This window comes from Chanodichthys erythropterus, chromosome 19 (assembly GCF_024489055.1).
Source record: "Chanodichthys erythropterus isolate Z2021 chromosome 19, ASM2448905v1, whole genome shotgun sequence".
NCBI lineage: Eukaryota > Metazoa > Chordata > Actinopteri > Cypriniformes > Xenocyprididae > Chanodichthys > Chanodichthys erythropterus.
Window position 1 is genome coordinate 32,460,688 of NC_090239.1, and position 26,369 is coordinate 32,487,056.

Below are 26,369 nucleotides of genomic sequence, written 5' to 3' on the forward strand. Positions count from 1 at the left end.
CTGTCCGCTGGCGACAGAAGAGGTGGATGAGAGTGGTGAGGTTCTAGCCCTCCCACTGCTCTCCGAGCCCTCTTCGGACCCGGAGATAAAGGAAACTGCTCTTTTCTTGAAAATTTGGGTACCGCTGGCCGTTGAGCCAGCTGCGGAACAAAAGGAAACAACAAAAGATTCTCCACCCGGCCCTCCTCCGGGGGAAGGAGTGGTGCATTCACCACCTCCTGAAGAGCAGTCCCCTCCATCTCCGGGTCGCCCGTCCTAGGGCCGCTTGGACTTGGCCTTGCCACCCTTCTTCTTGGGGGGTGGCTGGACGGGCTGGGCGCCCCGCCCGCGACCGGCTCCACGGCGCCGCTTGGATGGAGGCTGCTGCTGCCGGGGGTGCGGGAGCGGGGGCGGCTGCAGGGGGGCGCCCTCGGCGACGGGTAGTCTGAGGTGCCGCCGGCGGTGGAGGTGCAGCAGCTGACCGCCTCGGCAGGATGTGACTGATGGCCTCAGACTGCCTTTGTACAGCCGAGAACTGTTGGGCAAAGTTCTCGACCGCGTCGCCGAAAAGGCCGGTCTGGGACACGGGGGAATTAAGAAACCTGACCTTGTCGGTATCCCTCATGTCCGCAAGACACAGCCAGAGATGGCGTTCCTGGACCACCATAGTGGACATCGCACGACCCACTGACCGCGCCGTAACCTTCGTCGCTCGAAGCGCGAGGTCCGTCGCGGCACGAAGTTCCTGGAGAACTTGTGGATCATGACCACCCTCGTGCAGGTCCCTCAGTGCCTTGGCCTGATGGGCCTGCAACAACGCCATAGCGTGTAAGGCAGAGGCAGCTTCCCCACAGGCCTGATAAGCCTTGCCGGTAAGATCCGACGAGTACTTACAGGCCCGGGAAGGGAGAGACGGCTCCCCCCGCCAGGTGGAGTTAGGGCACAGTTGCATAGCAACGGCCCGTTCCACAGGGGGTATGCGCGTGTAACCCTTCGCTGCCCCGCCATCAAGGGTGGTGAGGAGGAGGACCCACCGACACGGTTTCGGGCAGTAAAAGGTGCCGCTCCACGTGCCCGTGAGCTCTTCATGCACCTCCGGGAAGAAGGGCACTGGGGTGGGGGGCTGAGAACCAGCCCTGGCCACCCCGAGATACCAGTCATCCAACCTCGAGGGTTCGGGACACGGTGGAGGATTCCACACGAGCCCGACCCTGTTGGCGGCCCGGGAAAGCATAGCCATCATTTCCCGGGTCCGTGTCGGGCACAGTTGTCACCCCGAAGGAGGCAACTGCGCCGACTCATCCTCCCCAGAAGTATCAGGCTCACCCTCCGATGCAGCGATCGACATCCGGTCGTCTGGGGGAGCTCCGAAGGAAACGGATGGTACACACCTCTGGGGTGGTCCACCACGTTCCGAGGGCAGCTCTACTGGCTGCGGAGCGCACGAGGGGGAGGGTTCCTAGGGGGTTGGTTCCCCCGAAGGAAGCGCGCTCACCGTTATCCTCAAGTCACCAGCCCCGCCGCTCGCAGCAACCCTCTGAGGAGGATTGGAGCGAGGCGTCGGGACCGGGACTCCACCCCTTTGCAGAAAGTGGAGTCTCGACCGCAACTCCGCGATGGTCATCTTCCCACAATGGGTACATGACTCATCCACAAACGCTGCCTCAGCGTGCCTTAAGCCCAAGCACGCGATACAGCGCTGGTGACCATCCCGGCGCCAGGTAACGACCGCATCCAGAAACACACAAGTAGAACGACATCTTTAAAAAGACGCGAACTACTCGTGTTAGCTCTTTCAAGGACTGACTCTTTTAGGTGCTGAAGCACGCAGGGGAATAGCCGCTGCAGCACAGACAGGGAATGTGCAGCCTGTCGTGTGCACTCTCCTTGAAGGCGCTCCTCTTACCAGCTGTAACAACAGCTTTTTAGCGCTCTAGGCGCACCGTTTCACCAGCCGTGAGAACGGCCTTCACGCTGATTACAGCTTTGCTCAATCAAATTAAAGGCAAAAACAAAAACAAAAGGAGAATCGGCCCCGCTGCTGCGCTGTCCGCCTGCACCTCGCAACAAAGAGACGTCTTGAAGAGAGACTCGTTCACCACACTCGCTTTCAGTAGCTGTCTTCATAGAAGGTTTGGCTCCGAAGCGAAAAGCTGAAGATGCAACGCACCTGCTGCTCATTATATACCCGCGCTGCGAGGCGAGCAGCTGATGCATATGATTGCATGCCAATGTGCATTGGCTCGTTTAGTTACACTCGAAGTAGATTGGCCTCTCTAGCGAGATTCCTATTCGTCGGTCTGTCCGACGTACGTCGAACGTGACCGACTGAATGGGAACAGTGTTTTGAAATCGGCCATCACTATATGTCGTTATTTTGTTTTTTTTTTAATGCATCAAAAATAGTCTCGTCACTTTATAATATTAATATTGAACCACTGTACTCACATGAACTGATTTAAATATGTTTTTAGTACATTAATGGATCTTGAGAGAGGAAATGTCATTGCTGGCTATGCAGGCCTCACTGAGCCATCGGATTTCAACAAAAATATCTTAATTTGCGTTCCGAAGATTAACGAAGGTTGTGCTTTTTCACAAGATGTAATATAAGTCTAAGGTGTTCCCTGAATGTGTTTGTGAAGATTCAGCTCAAAATACCAAAGTTCACACAGCTAATATAACCCTCAAAATGGATCTTTACAAAGTGTTCGTCATGCAGCATACCCGATTATGTAAGTATGGTATGTATTTGGATGTTCACATTTAAGTCTGACGTTTGATAGCATACGCTGCGGCTAATGGGGCTAAAGCTAACATTACACACTGTTGGAGAGATTTATAAAGAATGAAGTTGTGTTTATGAATTATACAGACTGCAAGTGTTTAAAAATGAATATAGCGACGGCTCTTGTCTTCGTGAATACAGTAAGAAACGATGGTAACTTTAACCACATTTAACAGTACATTAGCAACATGCTAACAAAACATTTAGAAAGACAATTTACAAATATCACTAAAAATATCATGTTATCATGGATTATGTCAGTTATTATCGCTCCATCTGCCATTTTTTGCTATTGTCCTTGCTTGCTTACCTAGTCTGTTGATTCAGCTGAGCACAGATCCAGACGTTCTGCCCTTGTGTAATGCCTTTCATCCAGACGTTAATACTGGCTGCCCTTGTGTAATGCCTCAATCATGGGCTGGCATATGCAAATATTGGGGGCGTACACCCCGACTGTTACGTAACAGTCGGTGTTATGTTGAGATTCGCCTGTTCTTCTGAGGTCTTTTAAACAAATAAGATTTATATAAGAAGGAGGAAACAATGGAGTTTGAGACTCACTGTATGTCTTTTCCATGTACTGAACTCTTGTTATTTAACTATACCGAGGTAAATTCAGTTTTTGAATCTAGGGCACCTTTAAGCCTATCATACCACTTTAGCTCCAACGATGAAGGAGTATCAAGATGAAGTGAAGATAGTGAAGACAGAAGTGAAGATAGAAATCACTAGTGAAATTACCATGTAGGGGCTTTATTGATGGCAGAATTAATGAACAATGAAGTGGTCAGTGACATTATGGCCTAAAACAGAACATGTGGCCTAAAAAAGGAGACCTATTATAAGGGCCCTATTTTAATGATCTAAGCGCATGGTAAAATGCGCACGGCACAAGTGCGCTTAGGGTGTGTCCACTTTTGCTAGTTTAATGATGGGAAAAATTGTCTAAGAGGTTTGTCTCTATTCTGTTAATTAGTAATGGGTGTGTTTTGGGCGTAACATGCAATAAACCAATCAGAGTCTCATCTCCCATTCCCTTTAAAAGCCAGTTGCGCTTGTGCCATGGCGGATTCGCTATTTACATGGCGGAATTTGCAAGCGGGAAAACTAAACACTTCTCTAGCAAGGAAACGGATCTGCTCCTGCACTAGGTTAAAGCATGCGAGCAGACCATCTACGGGACAAGCCGGATTCCACTAAAGCATTTTTATCTTTATGCACACAGTAAGGCAAGGCAAGGCAATTTTATTTGTATAGCACATTTCATACACAATGGTAATTCAAAGTGCTTTACATAAAGAATAATAATAAAAATAGAACATAAGGAATAGAAATAACAGTAAAAACAGAGAATTTTGCTATCTGGGTGAATGAGTGAGGAAGTCTTAGGGAGATTTTTGTTGTTGTTGTTGTTGTTGTCGTCCGTCAGATTGGATCTAAACGGATCTATCCATCAGAGCAGATCTGAATGGATCTTCCTCACATGACAGGACTGCTACCTGTTAAGGCACTTCAAACTGATAAACAAAGTTTCAATCTCCCTTTTTGCCAAGACACCTCAAACTGCACCACACAGCCCTAATCCCCCTTCCAGAGATATCTTATCTATGCAACGCAGTTCAAATTTCCCCTTTGGAAATTTCCCCCTTTGGAAAGTGTCCTGACTGTAATCCAGAGATATCTTAACCATGCACTACAGCTCAAATTTCCCAATGGTTTGTCCCTTTATCCAAATTTACCAAATTTTAACCTAATCACAAATGTTTTCAGTAATTAGCTTTTACATTGTAATCCTTTTATTTTTAATATTTGGCATGTTGTGCGCATCCCGGTGTGTGTAATAAGTAGAGTGTATGTGAGTTGTGCACCCGCATATAGGCACATAATACTAATGTGCTCTTTAAATAACAAAACCAATATTGTGCCATTGACTTTAGACCAGGTTTCAGTTGGTCAATGGCGCAGTCTATATCAGATGCCTCAAATGGTAACACACCAACAATGTGCCTGAATACACCTCGTTTTTAGACCAGCATGCCCATGGGCACACAAATGGGTGCAAATGCATTTGCTATTTAAACAACGTGGTGCAGGACATGAAAATGATAACTGTCGGGCGTCGGGCTGAAACTAGCAAAAAACACTTGCTTTGTGCCTGGCGCCACATTGTATTCTTAGTATTTATTTTTTTTTTTAATTATTATTATTCATTTATTGTTTGCAAGCAACATAATATTATAGAATACAATGGAAGATGTTTTATTAGTACTTTTTCAAGTTTATTTTTAATGTATGCTGCCTTTCATATCACAGCTCAGGACAATCATTATTGAAGGGTTTAAAACTGTGGTGCCATCAGAGTAGTGTTAATTTCGTTAACAAAATGATGAAAAGTAGTCATCAACAAGCTTTTTTCTTATGACTAAGCTGAGACGATGACAGGATAACAGTATGGCCATTAAACAATAACTGTGACTATATCAACATGCAATATTGTTGACAAAAAATAAAGATGAGACTAATATGTATTTAAAAATAAAAACTTGACCAAAATCCCTTTTTATTTTTGTGTAGACAAAATATTACAGACTGCTGTACAAGCCTCTACCATTAGCTTTTAAGTTTCCTTTTCTGTTAAAAGGATACATTTTCTGCCCAGTGTTTTACTTAATATTCGCAAACTGGCAACCATGCGCACACACTCTCTCTACACTGTGGAAGTAGCGCTGATGATCTGAAAACATTGGAAAGACCAACAAACAATAAACTTTCCATTTGAGATATTCTGCTTAAATAAAAGTGTGATTCAGTCAGTCTGTGTTCTTTCACAAGCTGCTTGATCTGCTTGCTGCGATCAATCTGCGAGCAAAATCTGCGATCAAACCTTCTATGCAAACATAGATCTCAACCACATTGTTTGCGATTGTGGTTGCTGAATAAATGCACTTACGCCACCTCTGTGTGACAATACAAATTATTTTTGCTGTTGTTTTAATGAAAAAAAAAAAAAAACATTAATGTAATTTGGAATTATTGGAATTACCGTTAGGAATTTTACTGTTTAAATTTTTGAGATAAATTTCTTGTTTAAACAGTTTTCATACAGACAGAGAGAGTGTTCATTTATATTAAAAATAGTCTGTAGTAAATCAGTACACTAGATAAGGTAAAATAAACCATGATTATAATTTTGAACACAATAATCATTATAAGTTTAACCATTATGCAGCATGATGAAAATGTGATGGAAAGTTTTATTGACTAAAACTGCACTAAAATTCCCAGACATTTGGTCAACTAAAATTTGACTTAACAAAAACAGGACATGGTTGACTAAAAATTATTTAAAAAAGTACATTTGATACTAAGACTAAGCCTAAATTAAAATGAATAAATAAATCCTGGAATTTATTTCCACACATAAACAAAAGGGCAGCATGCAGGGCATGTTTTGCCTGGGCTGTATGTGCCAGGCTAGTAACTGGCATTGAACTGGGAATTGGAATGGGAACAGATAGCTTTCTCAGAGTATTATAGACTTCCTTGTTTCCACACGCTTGTAAGTTTTGACAAAGGCTTCTGCCAAGTACAAGTAATCCTTTTCGCTGTGTCTTTCAGCAAGTGACCTATTATCCAACGAAGGAACAGATGTGAAAAAAAAGAAGAAAAAAAAAGAGAACAGAAGAATTCCAAATGTGAAGTGAATTTGGGTTTGTGTCCAGCTGTTATAAGAGAGGCTGTATGTCTCTATTTGTTTTAGCGGCATATGAATGCTAGGGGAATCATGACACATTGTTGAGTGGGTGAAGAGACTGAAGTGCTTTACAGCTTCATCCTCCTCCTCTCCAGTCAATCCCGACAGAGCCCTGACTGCAAGAAGCCCCTAATGATCCACCGCTAATGTCTGCCGCTAGTGCCTTTACCATGATTGCAAGCTTTGTTGCACAACTTGCCTCCCAATCAAACTGTGCATCAACTGAATAATTAGCTGTAGAATTAATCACATATTGGGTAATGATGTTATCGATGTCTATGCATGTCACTATGTCATACATTTTATGATTTTCGTGCAGACTTACACTGAAGGAGGGACTTGAGACATATCAATAGACCACAATATCTTGGAGAATTAGGGTTGAGCTTTGATTTTAACCTGGACCAGTAATCAACTAGCTTGTTTTGCAAGAGCAAACAGTGATCACATTGGTACAGTCACTCAGTGAGTAGCATTGTCACCTCACAGCAAGAAGATACCATTACCCATACCAGAGTTTTCATGTTCTCCATGTTTTGGTTTTGGTTTCCTTGGTTTCCCCCACTATCTAAAGGTGTACGTGATAGGTGAATAGGAGACACTTAATTGTCCATAGATATGAATGTGTGTGTGTTAGCCCTGTGATGGATTGGCCATCAGTAGCCAACAGTAGAGGCTGCATTTTAAAAGTTGGGTCCTTTTTTAAACCCAAGCATAAGTTTGAGACTGTTGGATATGGAAGCTGGGTTGATTTGACCCGATTTGGTTTGATATCATTCATAATCAGTAGCTCAACAGTTGGAATAAGCTGGGTTGGAAAGGTAGATGTGAAAGAGAGCATGTACGTCATGCAAATTTAAAAGCAAATGGGACTTTGTGTGGTGACACCGCTTCACCTATCCTTGTTCACAGCTCTCATGACAGGAATGTGGAAAATAGAAGAAAAATAATAGATGCAGAGAGGAGACAAAACTTTGAAACTGCCTGCAGCGAGGAGTGTGTTCTTTTAAAACTGGTCTGTTGACTGGAGAGCAGGAACTGTGACTGTAAAATTTGGAATGGCATTTGAAAAGAGCCTATCCGTGTTTGTGGTGATTATGACAAGAGTATGTGTGGGAATAGAAGAAAACTATTCAAAGTGGAGAGGAGACAGAACTTTGAAACTGACTGCAGTGAGGAAAATTTTCTTTGAAATCTGGAGAGTTTTTCTGGAGTGTTTTCTCTCTCATTCAAATCATTCAAGCATTGACAGGTGACTATTGAGCGGGAACTGAACAAGCCAGAATTGGTGCTTGAGAGGAGTGATTATAAACACTTTAAACAGAGAAGAAACTCATGTAATTATTTAATATCAAACTTTTAAAAAACATTTTTGTTTAACTGCTCTATAACTGTTCAGTTGCCATTCTGTACCGCACTTTTTCTCAATTGCATACACATATACACATTCTTTTTAATTTTACCAATATTTTTGTTCATTTCTTGCTGTGCTTGCTTATCAATAAATGTTCACCTTTTGACTATTCCTTTTTCTTTTTTTCCTTTTTTTTTTTTTTTTTCTGTAATTCTGTGTATGACTTTAACTACCAACCCATTTTGGCTTCATTTTAACCCAGCAGTATAGTAGCAATAGTTAACCCATCCCAGCAGGGTCAAAAAAAGTTTGTAGTAATAACTAAACAAATATTTAATTACTGTAATACTAATTTCTTGCTAAATGAAAGTTGTTTAAAAACGCATTTACCGTAACTTTCAAATGGCATTTTATTTATGTATTTTTTTAGCTCAGTCTGACAGTGGGACATAGGCAGTAAAGAATATATCTATACTGCCTTTAAAAATCAATCAGATGAAATTATCTCAGCAGAAAGGATATAACATGATCATAGTCGGAACTTGCCTTGTTGCCTTCCTACCTCCGTATGCTGCCTGTGGAAACAGCATTTTTTTCCAGCCTTTGGATGCAGTCAGAAGCTGTGTTCAAAATTGTCAGAATCCAATATTAGCTTCACTCTTTTCCTCTTCATCTGATCGATTTTTTAAGGCATCACATATGTATCCTTCACTACCTTTGATATCTCACAATCCTGTGTGTTCCATAATTTCCATTTGTGACAGTTAAGCTAAAAAAGAAAGATGCCATCTGAAAGTTGTGGTTGGTGGTCTTGTCAGTTTGTATGTAAATGCATGTTTTTGACCAGCATTTTCCACTTTTGATGTCATTTCTACCTATTCTACCTACTATTGTAGTAATTGAATATCCGCTTATCAAAGCTCTTTGAAGCTGTACCCACACTGGACCAGCAGTTTGGAAAATATATGGATGATTCAGCTGTGGGCACCATCTCAAAGTGGGAATTAATTTGGCATGACCGTCACAGTGCATTATGCATATTCCTTAGCCATTGAGTGTGCACCAGTTGTACACTCGTTATTGCGGTGCATTGTGGGATTGAATGAGTGTACTCAATAACATCAGCTATGGTTTTGGACATCACTACAAATGGCTGTCCCCTCAAATATTGCCCTATTTAAGGGTATAGGGCAGGGGTGTCCATCCCTGCTCCTGGATTGCAAGCATCCTGCAGATTTCAGCTCCAACCTCAATCAAACACACCTGAACCAGCTAATCAAGGTGTTCAGGATCGCTTGATGATTACAGACAAGTGTGTTGGAGCAGGGTTGGAACTGAAATCTGCAGGATGGTAGCTCTCCAGGTGCAGGGTTGGAAACCCCTGGTATAGAGGGTGATTTTGGAAACAGCCAGAGTTTAGCTCCAACCATAATCAAACACACCTGAACCAGCTAATTAAGGTCTTCAGGATTACTTGAAAACAACAGGCATGTGTGTTGGAATTAAAGAGTTGGAATTGAAGTCTATCCCTCCAGTCATCCCTCCAGGAGCAGGGTTGGCTACCCCTGGTATGAGGTATTTCCCTACCTAATTTCCAAAGTGCATAGGCTCCAACATCCCCATGACCCTATATAGGACAGTCGGTTTGGAAAATGGATGGATTTTGTCATTTTTGAATTTAGTATTTTTAGACAAGTTTATTTAAAGGTACTCTACGGAATTCTGGACTCAACATGGTTCAGCCATAAAATTGGAAAAGTTTTTCAGTTGTGCTTTGCCACTGCTCTTCTGTGGATTTTATTTTTATCTAAATAATTCATTCTCTGTCGTGTACCTTTTAAAAAAAGTTAACATTCAGGATTTTTGTGTACTTTTGAAACATGCTTGGGGATCAGACAAAGACATGTCTATTCTGTCAGATGAGAACAGCTCAGCATGAGCTTTCAAAGCTGGGATTATCTAAACAGTATAGGATCCTGCTGGCATTGAAGAAAAGGGCAGCTGAGACCTGAGTGAGCAGAGGCACTTTTCCTCAGAGTGAGTCAACACCGCACTGCATCTTAAGCAGGAAATATCTGCAGGGCCATGGCGTAATGAAACAAGGTGCCAACGGTACGTCATTGTTCAGCTTTAAAGGGCACCGCAGAAGCCCGAGACAACAGAGAGAACAGAAATAAATTTCAGCAGAGAGCCACTACTGTCTCCTCTGAACTGACGTCACTAAAGTGCAAAGTACAATATGGGCACAAAAGCCCCAGCTCAGAGCCAATTGCATGGTCTGCACTCGGATGGGTCTTTCCCAGAGAGACAGCCACAGGGGTCATTAAAGTTTCTGTGGGCAATAAAGAATTCAGTGTCACCTATAGATGCAATGAAACTCTGGGAATATACAAAAAAAAAAAGACATATATCGTGTTACAAGTACGACTCTCTGACCGTTAGGCCACAACTGCCCCTTTGTGCAAGGAACCACACAAAAATAGTAGGTAAAGGCACTTTTTTTTTTTTTTTTTTTTTTCCCAATGAGCTTATGTTGTTATGTATGGCTGATCCCCTTGGCCATGCCAGACATCCTTTGGGGGGACATACAGACCATTAGTAAGAAAAATGTCTCTACACTTGAGGGAAATGGCAGCAGTTTAATTCTAGCCCTGCCATTTAATTCTCTATATGGCCACTCCACCTAGATTTTAAGCATTCAAAATTATTGCAGACCTATGGGAAACAGGATATGATCATGCACTCTGGGATTATGCTTTTGATAAATAATAACAAGTAATATAAAATGTGAGAATATGCAGTACTATCGATTCCACTGTCCTACAACACTGCAAACCATGGAGCTTTGAAGTTTGTATTCTCTGTTTCCAGTCAATAGGTCAATCTGTGACATTTAGATCTTCTATTGATCAAAAGTCTTTTCACTGCATGAATTTACAGGTCAGAGATGGCTAGATAAGAAGCAAATGATAAAATTTCAACATTGTACAGTGTTCTGCTTTCCTACTCTCACATCTGTACAAATAGAAGTGAATGGAATACAAAGTTTAGTGTGACCACACTTTAATCCAACTAGAACAGGGAAACTTGGTCCTGGAGGGCCACTGTCCTGTATAGTTCAGCCCTAATTAAACACACCTGAACAAGCTAATCAATGTCTTCAGGATTACTAGAAGGCTACAGGCAGGTTAGTTTTATCAGGGCTGGAATTAAACTATGCAGAACAGTGGCCTTTCAGGTCTGAGTTTGCCTATTCCTCAACTAGAACCTATTATCATCCCATGGCGAGTTCACCATAGTCAAACCCTGCTCCTAAAATATCAAGACCCACACTTCCAGCTGAGAGGATATCTGTTAACTTTGCTGTAGGGTTAATAATTTTTTTTTTTTTTTTTTTTTTTTTTCAAACACCATAGCCCAGTCCCTTCATCTGAAGAGACATGTTCACTTTTCTATAGCCAAAATTTCAAACTCCTCTGTGTATCACTTAATACTTGAACCATTTTAGCACAATCCGTTTCCTCATCAAATGTGAAAAAAGTGATATCCGAAGGTATAGTAACACATACTCAGAATTTGTCCTTTGCATTTAAAGCAACCAAGTTAATACACACACATTTGGAGTAGTGAGCAGTGAACACACACACATTGCAAACTGTGGACACACACGCCTGGGGCAGTAGGCAGCCATTTTTTCTGTGGCGTCCGGGGAGCGATTGAGGGCTTGCTCAAGGGCACATCAGTCATTTCCTGCTGATATTGAATATCAAACCCACAAAATTCAGGTTACCAGTCTGACTCTCTAACCATTAGGCCACAGCTGTCCCCATCTTTTGGATTTAAAGATGTCCACGTCCCAATCGCAAAGATGTCCCAATTACAATAAATAAATCAGTCTAGATTTTTACTCTTACTCATTCATTCTGGAGTGACAGATGTTGTAGTGGTCGTGTAAACCCAAGACTACCTTACTGGCATCAACGGCAGACAGATGACATCACAGTGAGACTACATGTGTCCCCAAGACTGCTCTCTTTCAGCCAGATGGTCCTGACAGCTTGTCCAACATAGAACTACATGTCTCTGCAATTTAAACTTAAGCCTTGATTTAGTACACCAAATATTTATGAGATGCAGTTTCATTTTCTCTGCTGACATTCTTCAAGCTTTCTGTGCAGCTATTATGATAAAATAATAACATAATACAAATAATGCAACTAAATATTTTGAATAGCAGATGTGAAAAACTGTCAGTCTTGATTTGAGGAAATGTCAATTCTGGTGTCAATTACTACTCTGAACAGAGACAAACAGTTCGGCACATTTTGATACACGGAAATTTAGTAAATACGGATATTATATCTGAACAGCCTTTTGGGTGACTACAGAAGGAAAATTATCTGACAAAATCTCAGTGAGCTTACAAGAGAATGTTGCATTCAATATTGTTGTGCTATTAATTACTAATTTGTGAATCAAAGTTTCTTGTTAATAGTAGTTTATATAGAATATTAATACTGCATTACTCATTTGTTCATGTGTAATTCATTAATGATGGAACAGTATTCTAAAGTGTTACCCTATTAACTTCTTGCTATGTAAGAACCAAATACAAACCAATCGTACATGAAGACATTCTCTTTATTGGGAATGAGATTTCTTGTCAAGCAATGTGAGGTGTCTCTCATTTATAAAACATGAGAATGAGAGTTGCAAGAAAAAAAAAAAAAGACCTCTGGCAGTCAAACCCATGGCCTCCCCAGAGTGGAAACTGAACGCCTCCCCCTTTGGATTCATCTTATGTTCTTCCCCAATAGTCACTGTGTTTTGCTATGCTAGTAAAATGTATTAAGCTCCCCACCTTTCTGCAATTCCCTGCACACTAGACCCTCTGGCAACAAATGACACAAAATGTCCTTTTCATGTTTGGGGAACCTTAGGCTTTGAACGCTCACAGTAAAGTGTCACCTATTTATCTAGCAGATGCTTTTATCCAAAGTGACTTGCAGTGCTTTCAGGGTATACTTTTATCAGTATGTGTTGCCTGGGAATTGACCTATGACTTTGGTGATGCTAGCACCATACTTGATACTATACGATGCATGTTGGAACTTTTGGGTCAACAGTTCTTGTGACCGATTTATTCAAACATGCATTAAATAATTATGAAATCACTAACGGGGTAAGAAATTAATATATAATAACGCTCCTCATTTCTATTTTATAACTAACAACTATGAACATTTCCTTGGCTAAATGTAACATGTTCTTCATGTTACGCTGCTGACGTATTTCCGTATTTAACCCTTTGAGCAGTACGGTCCCATATATGGGATTTTTATTTCTGTGCTCCTGAAAAAAAAAAGTTAATTTTTGTTGTTTTCTTCTCCAAATGTGAATTATTATTATTATTATTCATATCCTGTAATATTTGGTAAACTAAATGTGTTTTAACAAGCAATCATAAGGTAAAACAATATATACAGTATATATAATGGAATCAAGAATAATCAAATCAGTAAACATATACACCCCGTAAGTCACTCATCTGTCACATTGGTGGGAACTGTATTGATATGAGAAGCTGGAGAAGAATGGAATTATTTTTGTGCCACAATTCTGCATGTGCAAAATTATATTTCAATTGTGCAAAAGAGCACTGATTGGAAACACACACTGGTTTGGAAACACCCATTTTTATATGCCTCATCTCTGATTCGCTGGAATTATGGCATACTTTAACACTATGCTGTGTTAAGCAAACGAGCAGTCGAAGATGGGGCAGGTATCAGGGCACTGAGCAAGTTAAACTGTGCACTGGGAAAATACAACTGCACTCATTTAGCTTTTTGATTGCAAAATTGATTTTCATTCAAATTATTTCTTTGCAAGATTATCATTTTTCCTCAAATGTTAAGTTTGTGAGTATGCAAAATGCTCATTTGTGTGCTCTATATACGATCTTGCCACACAAATTTTGTGGTACAAATATAACTCCATAGAGAGAGGTGTATCCACATGCATTACACGCACTTCAGTTGGTTGTCTCTTTCTTGTGTTCATGTTTATGTTTCTTCCTTTGTCATCAGTTTCTGTCCTACAGCCCTTTGCTTCAATTGCTGAGCTCTCTCTCTCTCTCTGTGCATGTGTGTGTGTGTGTGTGTACATTGTGGCACTACCCATGATGACTCACAATGCCCTCAGCACTACACTAGTGGAGGCTGTTGTCAACACATACAATTGCACATACATTGCTATCATTGCAAAATAGCATTGATTAAAAAAAAAAAAAAAGAAAAAGAAAAAAAAGAAAAAAGAAAGAATGGAGTGAGGACATCATTTGACTTCCTCTCCTCTGAGAATGTTTTCTGGGATTTGTTCTGTGGTTCAGCTCTTTGATTATCTCTTATCCTGCTCGTTATAATTTTCCCATGAGTGTCTTTGTTAAATTTCACTGGGATTTCAACAGCTGGTACTGAAGTTATGAGCTGGAGCAGTCAGCGCTCTCTTGCCTGTCAAATCCATCCCCTTCACCGTGCACAAATATTGCTGCATGCAGTGTAATGAAGGCTACTCAAGACAGAAATCCCATCAGTTTGTTGTGCAAGTTTTCGTAAATGTGGTCAGTTTAGCTCAATCCAGGATCTATACTATAGCTCAAAGGACAAAATGCACCACAAAGTAGTGCACACATCTGACAGATTTGCGGGAGTAAATTATTTGGTCTGTAAATGTAACTGTTTTTTATGTCAATGATAAAATGCTGCCGATATAATGACATTCAATATCATCAATCTTGCTAGAACGTGTCTTAACGTTCCATACCTGAATATACACAAAAAAAAAAACATGAGTAAATCTGCAAGCTTCACTGGAGGAAAAGATATTTAGTGAATATACAGTGCTACTTAAATTTTGAATTGCTTGTCACTTGTATGTACTTGTAAACAGTACACTATATGCTTTCATTGGAATGAAAAAAAAAAGAGTTAAAGAGTTGAGAGTACTACTCTCTCATCAGTAGCTAAAATAATCAAATTAGCCAAAAGATTAAATAAATGGACGCATAAGGTTCAGGGATGTGTAGAACTTTAAATGACAGGTGTTTCAATTCTGGTGGATATTTGGTATAGCTTTCTGCAGATTCTGCCTGATGCTGCTATTCATTTACCCCCATAAAAGCTTTTCTTTCTATCAATTAGTTACTGCTGAGGGGGTGTGATGGGCAATTTGCTTCCCAGGGTGAGGCACAATAGCCAGGCACAAAGCATTCAAATAATTCTAGAAACGACCAGTGCTGGGTTTCCCGATAATGTTGTCTCTTAGCGCGCTACGAAGACTCTAAAGGTAGACCTTAACTGAAGATGTACCGTTTCTAGGCGTATTCCCCGAACTATCCCTTAGGAGGTTGATTAAGGTATATCTTCTTAAGTGCCACGTTACCAGGTGCTGTCCATGTTGGCGGTGCTGAATTGGTTGATATCGATGGCTCGAGAATCGATAATTCACTCTATACAGTCGCTGCTTCACTGCGTTATGTGAGAAATCAGTGTTCTTTATAAAAATAAGCACTTCAGAAGTAGAAATTGCATTTATCAGGACTCATGGTATGTTATAAAAGTAATCTAAATTGCAAACTAAATCTATATTGTAATTTATCTATATTCTGGGGGCGCGGAGCTCCCATCAGCGTGAGTTTAGGCGACCTTTATTTAGAATAAAGTTTTAATTCCTTGGAGATGTGTCATGCAGCTGACAGACATGTAGGTATCTCGTTTATATCGTTTTTTTTTTGTTTTTGTTTTTTTTTATTTTTAAATATTCACAAACGTGTTAACTATATGATGAATTTACGATTGTAAAATATGTGGAAGTGAATGTGTTTTGTCACGCGATGAGTTTGCACGGCAGTTAGAGCTGTCGGATAGCCTATACGAAATCTTCCCCGAAATACATAAAAGTATGTGGCCGGTGAACTGGGAGAAGAATGGAGTAAACTTTATTGTTTCATAAACAATGTGTATCTGATATGAATAAAACATATCAAATATGAAAAAAGGGTTATTGTTGCAGCTTCCGTAGACATCAGTGTAATTTGAATTTAACAAACTATAAATGTCTTTTTTTATGCAGTAGCCTACTTAATTCAAATGTGTATTTAAATGTCTGAAACCTAAAATAAAGCGCGATGAGGTTAAAAACACCGAATAGTTGTGATAAAGTTACATGACAAGCGCAGAGCGCGCGTCTGTCTCTGGATCAGCGCTAAAGCACATTTGAATTTAGCAGTGAATTTTTTTGCATTTTATTCTTTGCCATAATCCTAATCGAACACTGGGTGTATTACAGCTTCAGAATTATATTCGTATTGACTATAAACAGTGATAAGGTATAGCTAAGAGTGGTCCAGACCAACCTTACGAAAGTATGACTTACAGAAGGTATACTTAACTAAGAACGTTTCGGGAAACACGTATTAACGTTAAGGTACAGCTTAAGGTATAATTTAAGAACGACGTAGAGTTAAGAAGGTTTCGGGAAACCCAGCCCAGATTTACAGCAGTACGGAATAGTGCTTTAATTACTTACCCATTACAGATCATCTCTGAGGTCTTACATTAAATGAAGATTGGCTTTCATAAGTGTCATCCTCTGAAAATAAATTCAAATTTTTGTTAATTTTAAATGATACATCTCTGAATATTAGTGACAGTTGGAAACCTGAGAATATAGATTCTTTCTCATGATTATTTGAGGGTTACCATCTTTAATTTGTCCATATCTCATTTATTATTATTATTATTATTATTATTATTATTATTATTATTATTATTATTATTATTTTAATATGTACATTTAAAGATCACCAAATGGCCAAACATAACTCATTTTGACCAACTTGAAAAAAGACTGATTTTAATTGGTACATGACTGTGTCTTGCAGATATCCGTGGACTGCAGGTCTTTCTGGACCAGACATCAAGACAAGGTTTGGATGTGTCTCTGCAGCGAGTGGATAGGAATATCAGCGGCGTTTTTTCCAGTTTGTTCACCTCCATGCGCACAGAGGAACTCAACCGCTACAGGGATACTCTCAGAAGAGCTATTCTGCTCTTGAGCCCGCGTGGAGCCCAGGTCTTCATCCATCAGGTTTGTGTTCTCATTATCGTAATTCTAGCACAGAGTGGTCACTGCGGTAAGATGAGCCTGTAAATAAGTTGTCCCACCTCTGGTAACTAGTTGTCATTTGACTAGGGGTGTAGCAATTGACTTGATTTCTTGATGCATCAATTTCAAATCCTGCCAGTGCATATGCATCAGTCTTGAAATATGGATTTTTGAATAATGAATCATTTGTTTTTGTCAATAATCAGTTTGTAATGCTAAAAAAAAAACCTTAAATGTTTTAAAGTTTTAAACTTATGTTTTCATTTTAAAATGCATAAGTTTTGAAACGGTTACGCCTGACATTTACACCATGCCAGTGTTTTCGACCCCCTTTTAGTTTGAAAATGGCAGGGTTGCGTTTCAGTATAAACGGAACAAAATGGAAACTTTTGAAAACGATGGCGTGGCTGCCACATTGAGACTGAACTGCAATCTTTGCAGGCTTTGTTGTAATTTTTAACAGCCATTGTGCAGTTAAACTCTGCATTTTTTAATACTGCAGCTGCCTACATGCGCAAGAGGCAAAAAATGCTGTGGAAACGCCAGTGTAGACAAGGATCGTTTCATTTTAAAATGCCATTTCCAAGAGACAACGTTATCAGGAAATCCAGATCCAAATCCATTAATCAAATTGATTAATCAGAATTGAATCAAATCAGAATTTTCAAAACATCATTAATGAATTGTATCGAAAGCTTATGAATTGTGAATCAAATTGATTTACCCAGATGTTTGAGACAGATATGATCCTATAAATGATTTAGCTAAAGATTAATCCTGATTTTCCAAATGGTGTCTGTGGGATGACATTGTTGTAATCATCTGCCATAAAACACATTTTGTATTATATTTACTTGTCATATTGCAAATCCTGAAACATAAATATAGGCTATTAGTATTTATTATGTATTCATTCCCTTTTGTCCCTGCCTCGGGTTTTATTACACCCTACAAAGCCTGTCACTTTTGTTGAATCCCTCCATAATGACTGTACAAATGACCTGACAGGCTGGCACACCTTCACTGTCATTATCTCAGCATCTGAAGTACACTCCTCCACTGATCTGAGGTCATACACATCCGTTAACATCACACATTGATCTTAACAAGCTCTGCGGGATCTGTACTGGAATCAGTCACTCATGCTGGCGAGATGCCCATCATTGCTAAGAGCAAGAGTATGACTTTCTCATGCAAATGGATTATGCCATAAGACAATAGTCAGCTGTCTGAAATCTCCTGTGCTCATGGGAACTCGTATGGTTTTTATTAGATTAGCCTTTGATGCTGCATCCCTTTGACTGTAAATATGAACAAAATACAATTAGATGCCGCAATTTGGATGGAGTGTGGTTTTTACACACTGTTGTCTGAATCTAATAGGAGTTGTGTTTATGATGGATGGATGGATGGATGGATGGATGGATGGATGGATGGATGGATGGATGGATGGATGGATGGATGGATGGATGGATGGATGGATGGATGGATGGATGGAAAAATGGAAATCACAAAAATAGAGCGACAAAAAACAAATAAATAGACAAATATGAAAGTTTCACTTTACTAACCAGTTTATTACTCCCTACATGGATATTTAGGTATTTAAGACTTTATCCATTTTTAAATTGTTTACATTTAAAATGTCTATCATTTTAGTCAGTCATGCTTCAGAGGGCAACTCCATAAGATTTAAAGTAACAATTTTTAGCTTCAGCTCTGTTTTTACCGGTGTGCACTATTGCATAACCAGTTGTCATGTTCTCCTGTCATCTGTGACAGGTTGTGCTTCCCAGCCATCAGCACTCAGATGCCACTTGAGGTCTTTCCTAAAGACATGTTTTGGTTCCTTAGCTGATAACTCACTTCTTCAGTTTAGCCCACAACAGCACGACACATCTCAACACAAAAAACACTAAGCTGACTGAGCTCATTGACTGTGAGTGTGCTTAATATCAGTTCAGCTCAGGATCTGGACTACTGATCATAGGTTATTACAAATTCTTACAGTTTCCTCCTGCTGTGTCATGTATTGTGTGATGTTTCTTTGATGGGGATACATTTGGTAAATTGGTTTTGACACTGTGATATCACTAGGTGTGGAAATTGCTCTACTTTTCCTTCATTTTATTCTTGTAAAACCAAGGGAAGATTGTACTTAATTTGGGACTACATTACAGTATTATTCACTTTGGTCTCTGTTTTATTTTAGCTTCATGCATTTTTTTTTATTTATTTTTTTTTAATTAACACTTGATTGTGGGTAAGTTTAATTTAAAAAAGCAAATTTTGAACAAATTAAAGAATCATGTTGGAAAAGAGTTAACATTGAAAGAGTTAACATTGTGTCATCCAAGATAATTTTAATATAAAACAACTTGGTTATGTGGTTATGACCACTGAAAAGGCTAATGTCATTTGTCTGGTAATCATTGTGCAAACTCTATTGGTTACTTGCAGCTAATAAATGCAATCCATGCTCAATGTAAAAACGTGCACGTTCACAGACACTTCTAAAGCTAAAAGTGTGCTCAGTTTTATCCAAAACAGATGAGCATGAAACTGGCAACATTCTATTATGCTGATTGTATGTATTGGGGCAGTTCATAAAAGATATGTCTGGTGAGTGACCATAAAAGGTTAATGCTTTATCATGTTTGAAAATGACAGATCAACATCACTAAATCTACACTAAACCTAACTGATATATATATATACCAATCAGGCATAACATTATGACCACTGACAGGTGAAGTGAAGAACTCTGATTATCTCTTCATCACAGCACCTGTTAGTGAGTGGTACATATTAGGCAGCAAGTAAACATTTTGTCCTAAAAGTTTATGTGTTAGAAGCAGGAAAAATGGGCAAGTGTAAGGATTTGAGCGAGTTTGACAAGGGCAAAATTGTGATGGCTAGACAACTGGATCAGAGCCTCTTTAAAACTGCAGCTCTTGTGTGGTGTTCCCAGTCTGCATTGGTCAGTATCTATCAAAAATGGTCCAAGGAAGGAACAGTGGTGAACCGGCGACAGGGTAATGGGCAACCAAGGCTTATTGATGCACGTGGGGAGCGAAAGCTGGCCCGTGTGGTCCGATCAACAGACGAACTGCTGTAGCTCAAATTGCTCAAGAAGATAATGCTGGTTCTGATAAAAAGGTGTCAGATTACACAGTGCATCGCAGTTTGTTGCGTATGGGGCTGCATACAGTAGCCACAGAGCAGTCAGGATGCCCATGCTGACCCCTGTCCACCGCCAAAAGCACCAACAGTGGGTACGTGAGCATCAGAACTGGACCACGGAACAATGGAAGAAGATGGCCTGGTTGAGTCACATTTTCTTTTACATCACATAGATGGCCGGGTGCGTGTGCGTCGCTTACCTGGGGAACAAATGGCACCAGGATGCACTATGGGAAGAAGGCAAGCCGGCGGAAGCAGTGTGATGTTTTGGGCAATGTTCTGCTAGGAAACCTCGGGTCCTGCCATCCATGTGGCTGTTACTTTGACACGCACCACCTACCTAAGCATTGTTGCAGACCATGTACAGCCTTTCATGGAAGTGGTATTCCCTGGTGGCTGTGGCCTCTTTCAGCAGGATAATGCACCCTGCCACAAAGCAAAAATGGTTCAGGAATGGTTTGAGGTGCACAACAATGAGTTTGAGGTGTTGACTTGGCCTCCAAATTCCCCAGATCTCAATCTAATCGAGCATCTGTGGGATGTGCTGAATAAACAAGTCCAATGCATGGAGGCCCCACCTCTCAACTTACAGGACTTAAAGGATCTGCTGTTAACATCTTGGTGCCAGATACTACAGCACACCTAAAGGTGTCTATTGGAGTCTATGCCTCTATGGATCAGGGCAGCAAAAGGAGGACCAACACAATATTCATAATGTTATGCCTGATCGGTATACAATAGCTTATATATATATATATATATATATATATATATATATATATATATATATATATATATATATATATATATATATATATATATATTATAAACATCAAAATGTATTCATTTACAAATCATGCACTATGCTAAATGTGTTTGTCATAATAGTATTTTGCAAGCAACCGTGTGGAAATAAGTTTTTTATTAATCAATACTCAGCCCCTGTAATCGTATTCTTTTATTTCCATTAGCTGGAAACTGCAGTAAATTGTATAAGCAGAGATTGACACAAATACATCAAAAATATTGTTTAATCTTGTTACAAATGACACATACTTGCTAATCAAATGGATTAAAATTAAATACAAAATACTGGGGTGAGATATGTCTTTCTTAGCCTATGTAATTAAATTTCAGTGCTGCCTTTCTGTGATTCATTGTTTATGAAAAGGGAGTACAACAATATTGTCATTGTGGTTATCTGAAATGAAAGCGTTCTTTTATTAAGGCATATTGTGATGATATGCTCCAAATGTAATGCTGATGTACATACAACTGTAATGTATTCATTTGACTTTTAGTTTGTAGTTCTGTCTTGGCCCTATTTCCTGTGCCACCATTTCACTCCCTGATTGTCTGCACTCGTGTCTTGTTATTCAGTTTGCCTTTCAAGGTGAGTTCAGTTCTGTTTGGATCCTATACAAACAATTCCCCCAGGATTATGCAGAATAAGGATTTAGGCAGCAACGTTAGTTTATAATGCTCCATGATTTGATAACATGAAGCAGCAGTGATTCTTGCATTTCAGCTTAAAGCAAGAGCATAAGCTGATGGCTCTAAGAGCAATACTTGTTCTAAGTGCAAGAGGTCACAACAAATCTTGTATGGATATGTTTCTACTGACACATCAATAAAAGTGGTGAATTTGTTTGGATTTTATTTTGTGATTTTAGTGGAATGGCATTTTGTATGAGAGAAATGGAACACACTTCTGTGACAGCTGCTGTAGGTAAGGGGTGGCATTCCTTGCCAACCATTACCTCCCTTTGTCAGCTATGACGGGGTCTGCCACTGAATAAAGCAGAATAATGCAGAGTCTTTGATCTTTAAATAGGATCTAGTAAGCTTATGAAAGAAGCCCAGTTCCGAACACTAGTGAGCTGTCTTGTTGTCTGTTGTTTAAATAGGCAGCTACCTTCTGAGGCAGCATCTTCAATGGAAATGGAACCTCAAAGGCGGCTGAATTCAAATGCTTTCCATTGCCCTCCTCAAATGAGACCCAACTTAGTTTGGATTTAATATAAGTAATCTAATAACATGATAGTAATAAGGGCAATAAATTCATTGCAAATTAGCTGAAATATTTTGAGACGATGAACTATTTTTAATCAATACATTTCAAAACATAAATGCAAGATTTATCTTGTCATTCAGTGCATTCTGGGATATTCATCTCCACCTACGACAAATGTGATGCTTCCTTAGAAATTGTTTTATTCTACCTTCTAAATCACAGCCTTCTGATTTTAGATTCCTGACTATGATTGCTTGATGCAGGATTGTTGTTCCAAGAACATGTCCTATCTGTGCAAATCACTTTGTGCCAGTGTTTTCTGATTGCTATGCTTTGTGTTGCTGCATGTCATTCCTAAAGGAAGTGGTTGATAGGAAAGGCTCAAATGACTTGTGGTTGCAATTTGTGGTGCTGCATCATCTACAGAGGCTGTTCTGCCCATTTGAGAGTTGTTAAACAGAAAAGTGGTGAGCCAGGGACATAACACCTCCTGGGTGCTCGGACATACTGCTAACAAAACTATCTCTGAGAACTTCAGTGTTGACATCTCTCTTTCAGTCTCTCACAATCTCTTTGTACCCATCCAGTGTCTTTACTTGCTCTTCTCCCCATATTACACAGACACACCCTGATTTATACAAGCAGGACATATACCTGAATCAACATCCCGGAATGATATTTTTTTTTAATGATTTTTGAAAGTTGAGCCTTATCCTGTGTTCCACTGAACTTGGTTAGTCACAATTTAGCAAAGGCAATAGAGCAGCACTTGAACTCAGATGTTAGACCTCCAACTTATGTGGGAATCCAATCAATAATCCAACACCATTTTATGGTAGCTCTGACATTTTTATTTATTTCTTGTTTATCAGCCCCATATCCACATCCATATTATATTATAGAGAAATCTGCACAAAGATTTCGTGTTCCCTAATGGTCTCGTGGCAGAATTTTTGTTAATAGAGTCAGCGGTCCAGCCGTGCTCTAATTATCAGTGGTTCGAATCTGCCCTCATATTGTTTTTTTTTCCTCATAAAGTTCAAAGAAGCTCATTAATGTTTATATATCAAGAGCAGGGACATGTTTGTGTGCATTTTGTTAGTGATTTCCCTGGAAAGAAGAGTCAAGCGATAGATTGATGTGCATGTCTGAAGACTAACTTACACGAGCCACAACGTTCCTCAACATTAAAAAAAAAAAAAAAAAAAAACCCTAAAAGCGCTACTTCGGTTCTTATTTAACACTCTGAGGTCTGAAAACGCGCCGGCGCGTTTTGCAGGTTTTTTTTCACATTGCAGCAAAACAGACTTAAAATACTCCGTCATTTTTTGTCATAGAGACATAAGTAATATATCAATTGAAACTATAGAATATCTTCTTTTATTTGTATACACTCAGAGTAAAAACACAATGTTTTGCTTTTTGTAAAATAAAGAAAACTAACATGATGCGTGATCTCTCCTCTCCCTCTGAACGAAGTCCAATCTGATAGTTCTCAGAAAATGAACTGTAACTTAGTGAGAATACTAATCACAGAAAAATTAAACTTATGTCTAAAAAAACGTTAAAATGTCAGGTTTTAAATTATGTAAGTCAAATCGAAAACAAACCTTCGGTGTTTATGTAATCTGTATGAAAAGAGCTCCTACCGCGTGTGCGCGAGCTCTCTTCTTCTTCAAAGTAAGCACCGTCTTTGCACTCTCTCTACCTCACACATAATAATCTAAATCAACTGACACAATGCTAAAAGTTCGTAAGACTGAATCCATGTTTCACGAGGCGCATTCGGAGACTGTTTTTCCTGAATAACCGCTGGGTGTGAATAGTGCTCAAAAGAACGTCACCTCATCTCCTCTGACAGGCGCCCTGCATGTGCAGCTGACATAAACCACACTTTCAGTAAACAAAAAGATAATCCTATCCAGTGGTGAAGTGTTTTCTGTGTTGACAAATCTTTTGCGATATCAGTATCAGTATCTAATAACAGTCGCGATTCGCACGCAACCACGTCAACGTTCACTAATGTCCAATTCGCGACCTAATGACTAATTTGTCATTTACTCGAACAACTCTGAAATGAGAACATAAGTGTGCTTACCCCATTTAGCAAGAGTGGTTAGTAAAATTAGCCTTAATAATCCACAATATTTTCAGGTTATGTAAATGACAATGTGTAGTAAATTAGGCCTACCTATAAAATCAGTTAGTTTAGACTGGAGTGAGGTGAAACCAGAAAAAAGCAAGTTGTTGTTAGCTAGGTGCATTCAATTGTATATGGTAGAAAATTATATTATTAGTTAATATAAAATGCTACATTTTAATACTTTTAGGTTTAGCAAAAAAGCATCTTCTCTTACAAAGCTATAAAATCACTATTTTTTTTTTATTTTATTTTTTTTGCAAAGAGGGCAAGAAAGAATTTCAGTGAGAGTGACGGGTACTTTATTGTCAGTATCAGGCTCGCAGATCACGTGGGTTGGGCACTTTTTACTGGTTTTGTGGATGACCATGTCTGTCACCACCGAAGACCATTTTTGACCCAGAAAAAACCCTGCATTGATTCATTTGAATTAAATATGTAATACTTTCACAGCAAAAAATATGTATGCGATCAATTTAGATTAATTAATCACAGAGTATGTAATTAATTAGATTAACATTTTTAATCGATTGACAGCCCTAGTTAAAATCAATGGAGAATATCTCATATTTTTCGGCACCTATGGCATGAGGTATGGGCCTTACATGGTTTTGTCCACAGTTCTATGTTGGATTTATCTGAATTAGCATATTCTGGGGTTAAGATAGGGCCGACATGTATAAATTCATGCTGGGCCTATACCTCAAGCCAATATTGTGCCTACATTGGCCCCACCATGAAATATTCCACATCTGACTATGATCATTAGGTGTAGGGTTGGAATTTGAACAAATGATTTTTAAACCAATCTTTTCCCTTTTAGTTTAGCAAAAGTTTAGATTCATGGTAAGGATGCCCTCTTGCTGTCAAGGTTCAAGTTTCAATTTTGCCCTCTGCAGGAAACAAAAAAAATTATTTTAGATTGAATAAACATCTGGATGTTGATATGTCAAACTGACAAAGTTTACAGAAAATTTACCTGGTGTCTCTCTTTCATCTCAGCCTTTATATTTGGACATCACATCAGCATTTTGAAAAGTTATTTGATCCGTAGATAGCTCCAAAGATGTTCTTTTTTTAAGCACAACGTTTTGCTTTTCTTTTTTAGAACTCTTAGTTCTCAAAGTAAGAGGCATCTGATAACCTTTTATTGAAATATTTATAGCTCCTACTGCTTGAACACAGAATCTGAATATTCAAAAAGTCACTGCATGTTCAAGTTTCAATCCTCTTTTAACTAGTCCAAACGCTGTAATGATGTAGCTATGGTTAAATAGGTCTTTCTTGGTGACTGCCTTTGAGAAACATCATTCTGTTTCAAGGCTGAAGTAGCAGGCTAGTGTGTTAATATATTCTTATACAACATGTGACTGCAAGGCTTTCAAGACTGTGTGATGAAGTTATGATAGGGCTATGTTTGCTATTTTTAAATCTTGTAATCAAAGACAATTTTTCCCCAGAGATAGCTTCTTACATTGCCTTTCAGGTTCTCAGTAAATTAGAGGTCATTATTATTTTAAAGCGAAAGTACATAAACCTTAAAAAGCCCATGAGTCCAGAATTGGAGTTTTGTGAAGTTATAGTTTCATACACAGCAGCAAAAGTTTTTCAATGTGCTCATCTGTTAATTTTAATTTGAGAGTTCCATAACGAATAAAAACATACTAAGCCAGATGGAGTGAAGAGCCCAAGTTTCCAAATAATTAACAAAATACATACCAAAATCCTTAATTAATATACAGGGTAGTAGTGCTGTCAATGTGTTGCTGCTTAAATATATTTAACATAATTAAATTTCTTTAAGCAGATATCACATTCATTAAACTATTTCAAGACTGGATTAAGCACCAACACGCACAAGTAAAATGTTTATCAGTCAAATGAATTTATAAATGGAACTCAACATGCAAACAAGTATGAAATATGATCAGTAAGCGAAAAACACAATGAGAAGACCAGTACTGGACTCCTGCAGGTTACTGGGAAAAT

At 39.2% G+C, this 26,369-nt stretch overlaps 1 protein-coding gene across 1 annotated transcript in view; it reads left to right on the plus strand.

Moving 5' to 3' along the window:
- grid1b (glutamate receptor, ionotropic, delta 1b) overlaps positions 1-26,369 on the plus strand; it is a 486,415-nt gene that overhangs the window by 285,191 nt on the left and 174,855 nt on the right. The window contains exon 4 of the mRNA XM_067369520.1: positions 16,820-17,025. Within this exon, the coding sequence (XP_067225621.1) occupies positions 16,820-17,025 (206 nt within the window). The remainder of the gene's footprint in view (positions 1-16,819; positions 17,026-26,369) is intronic.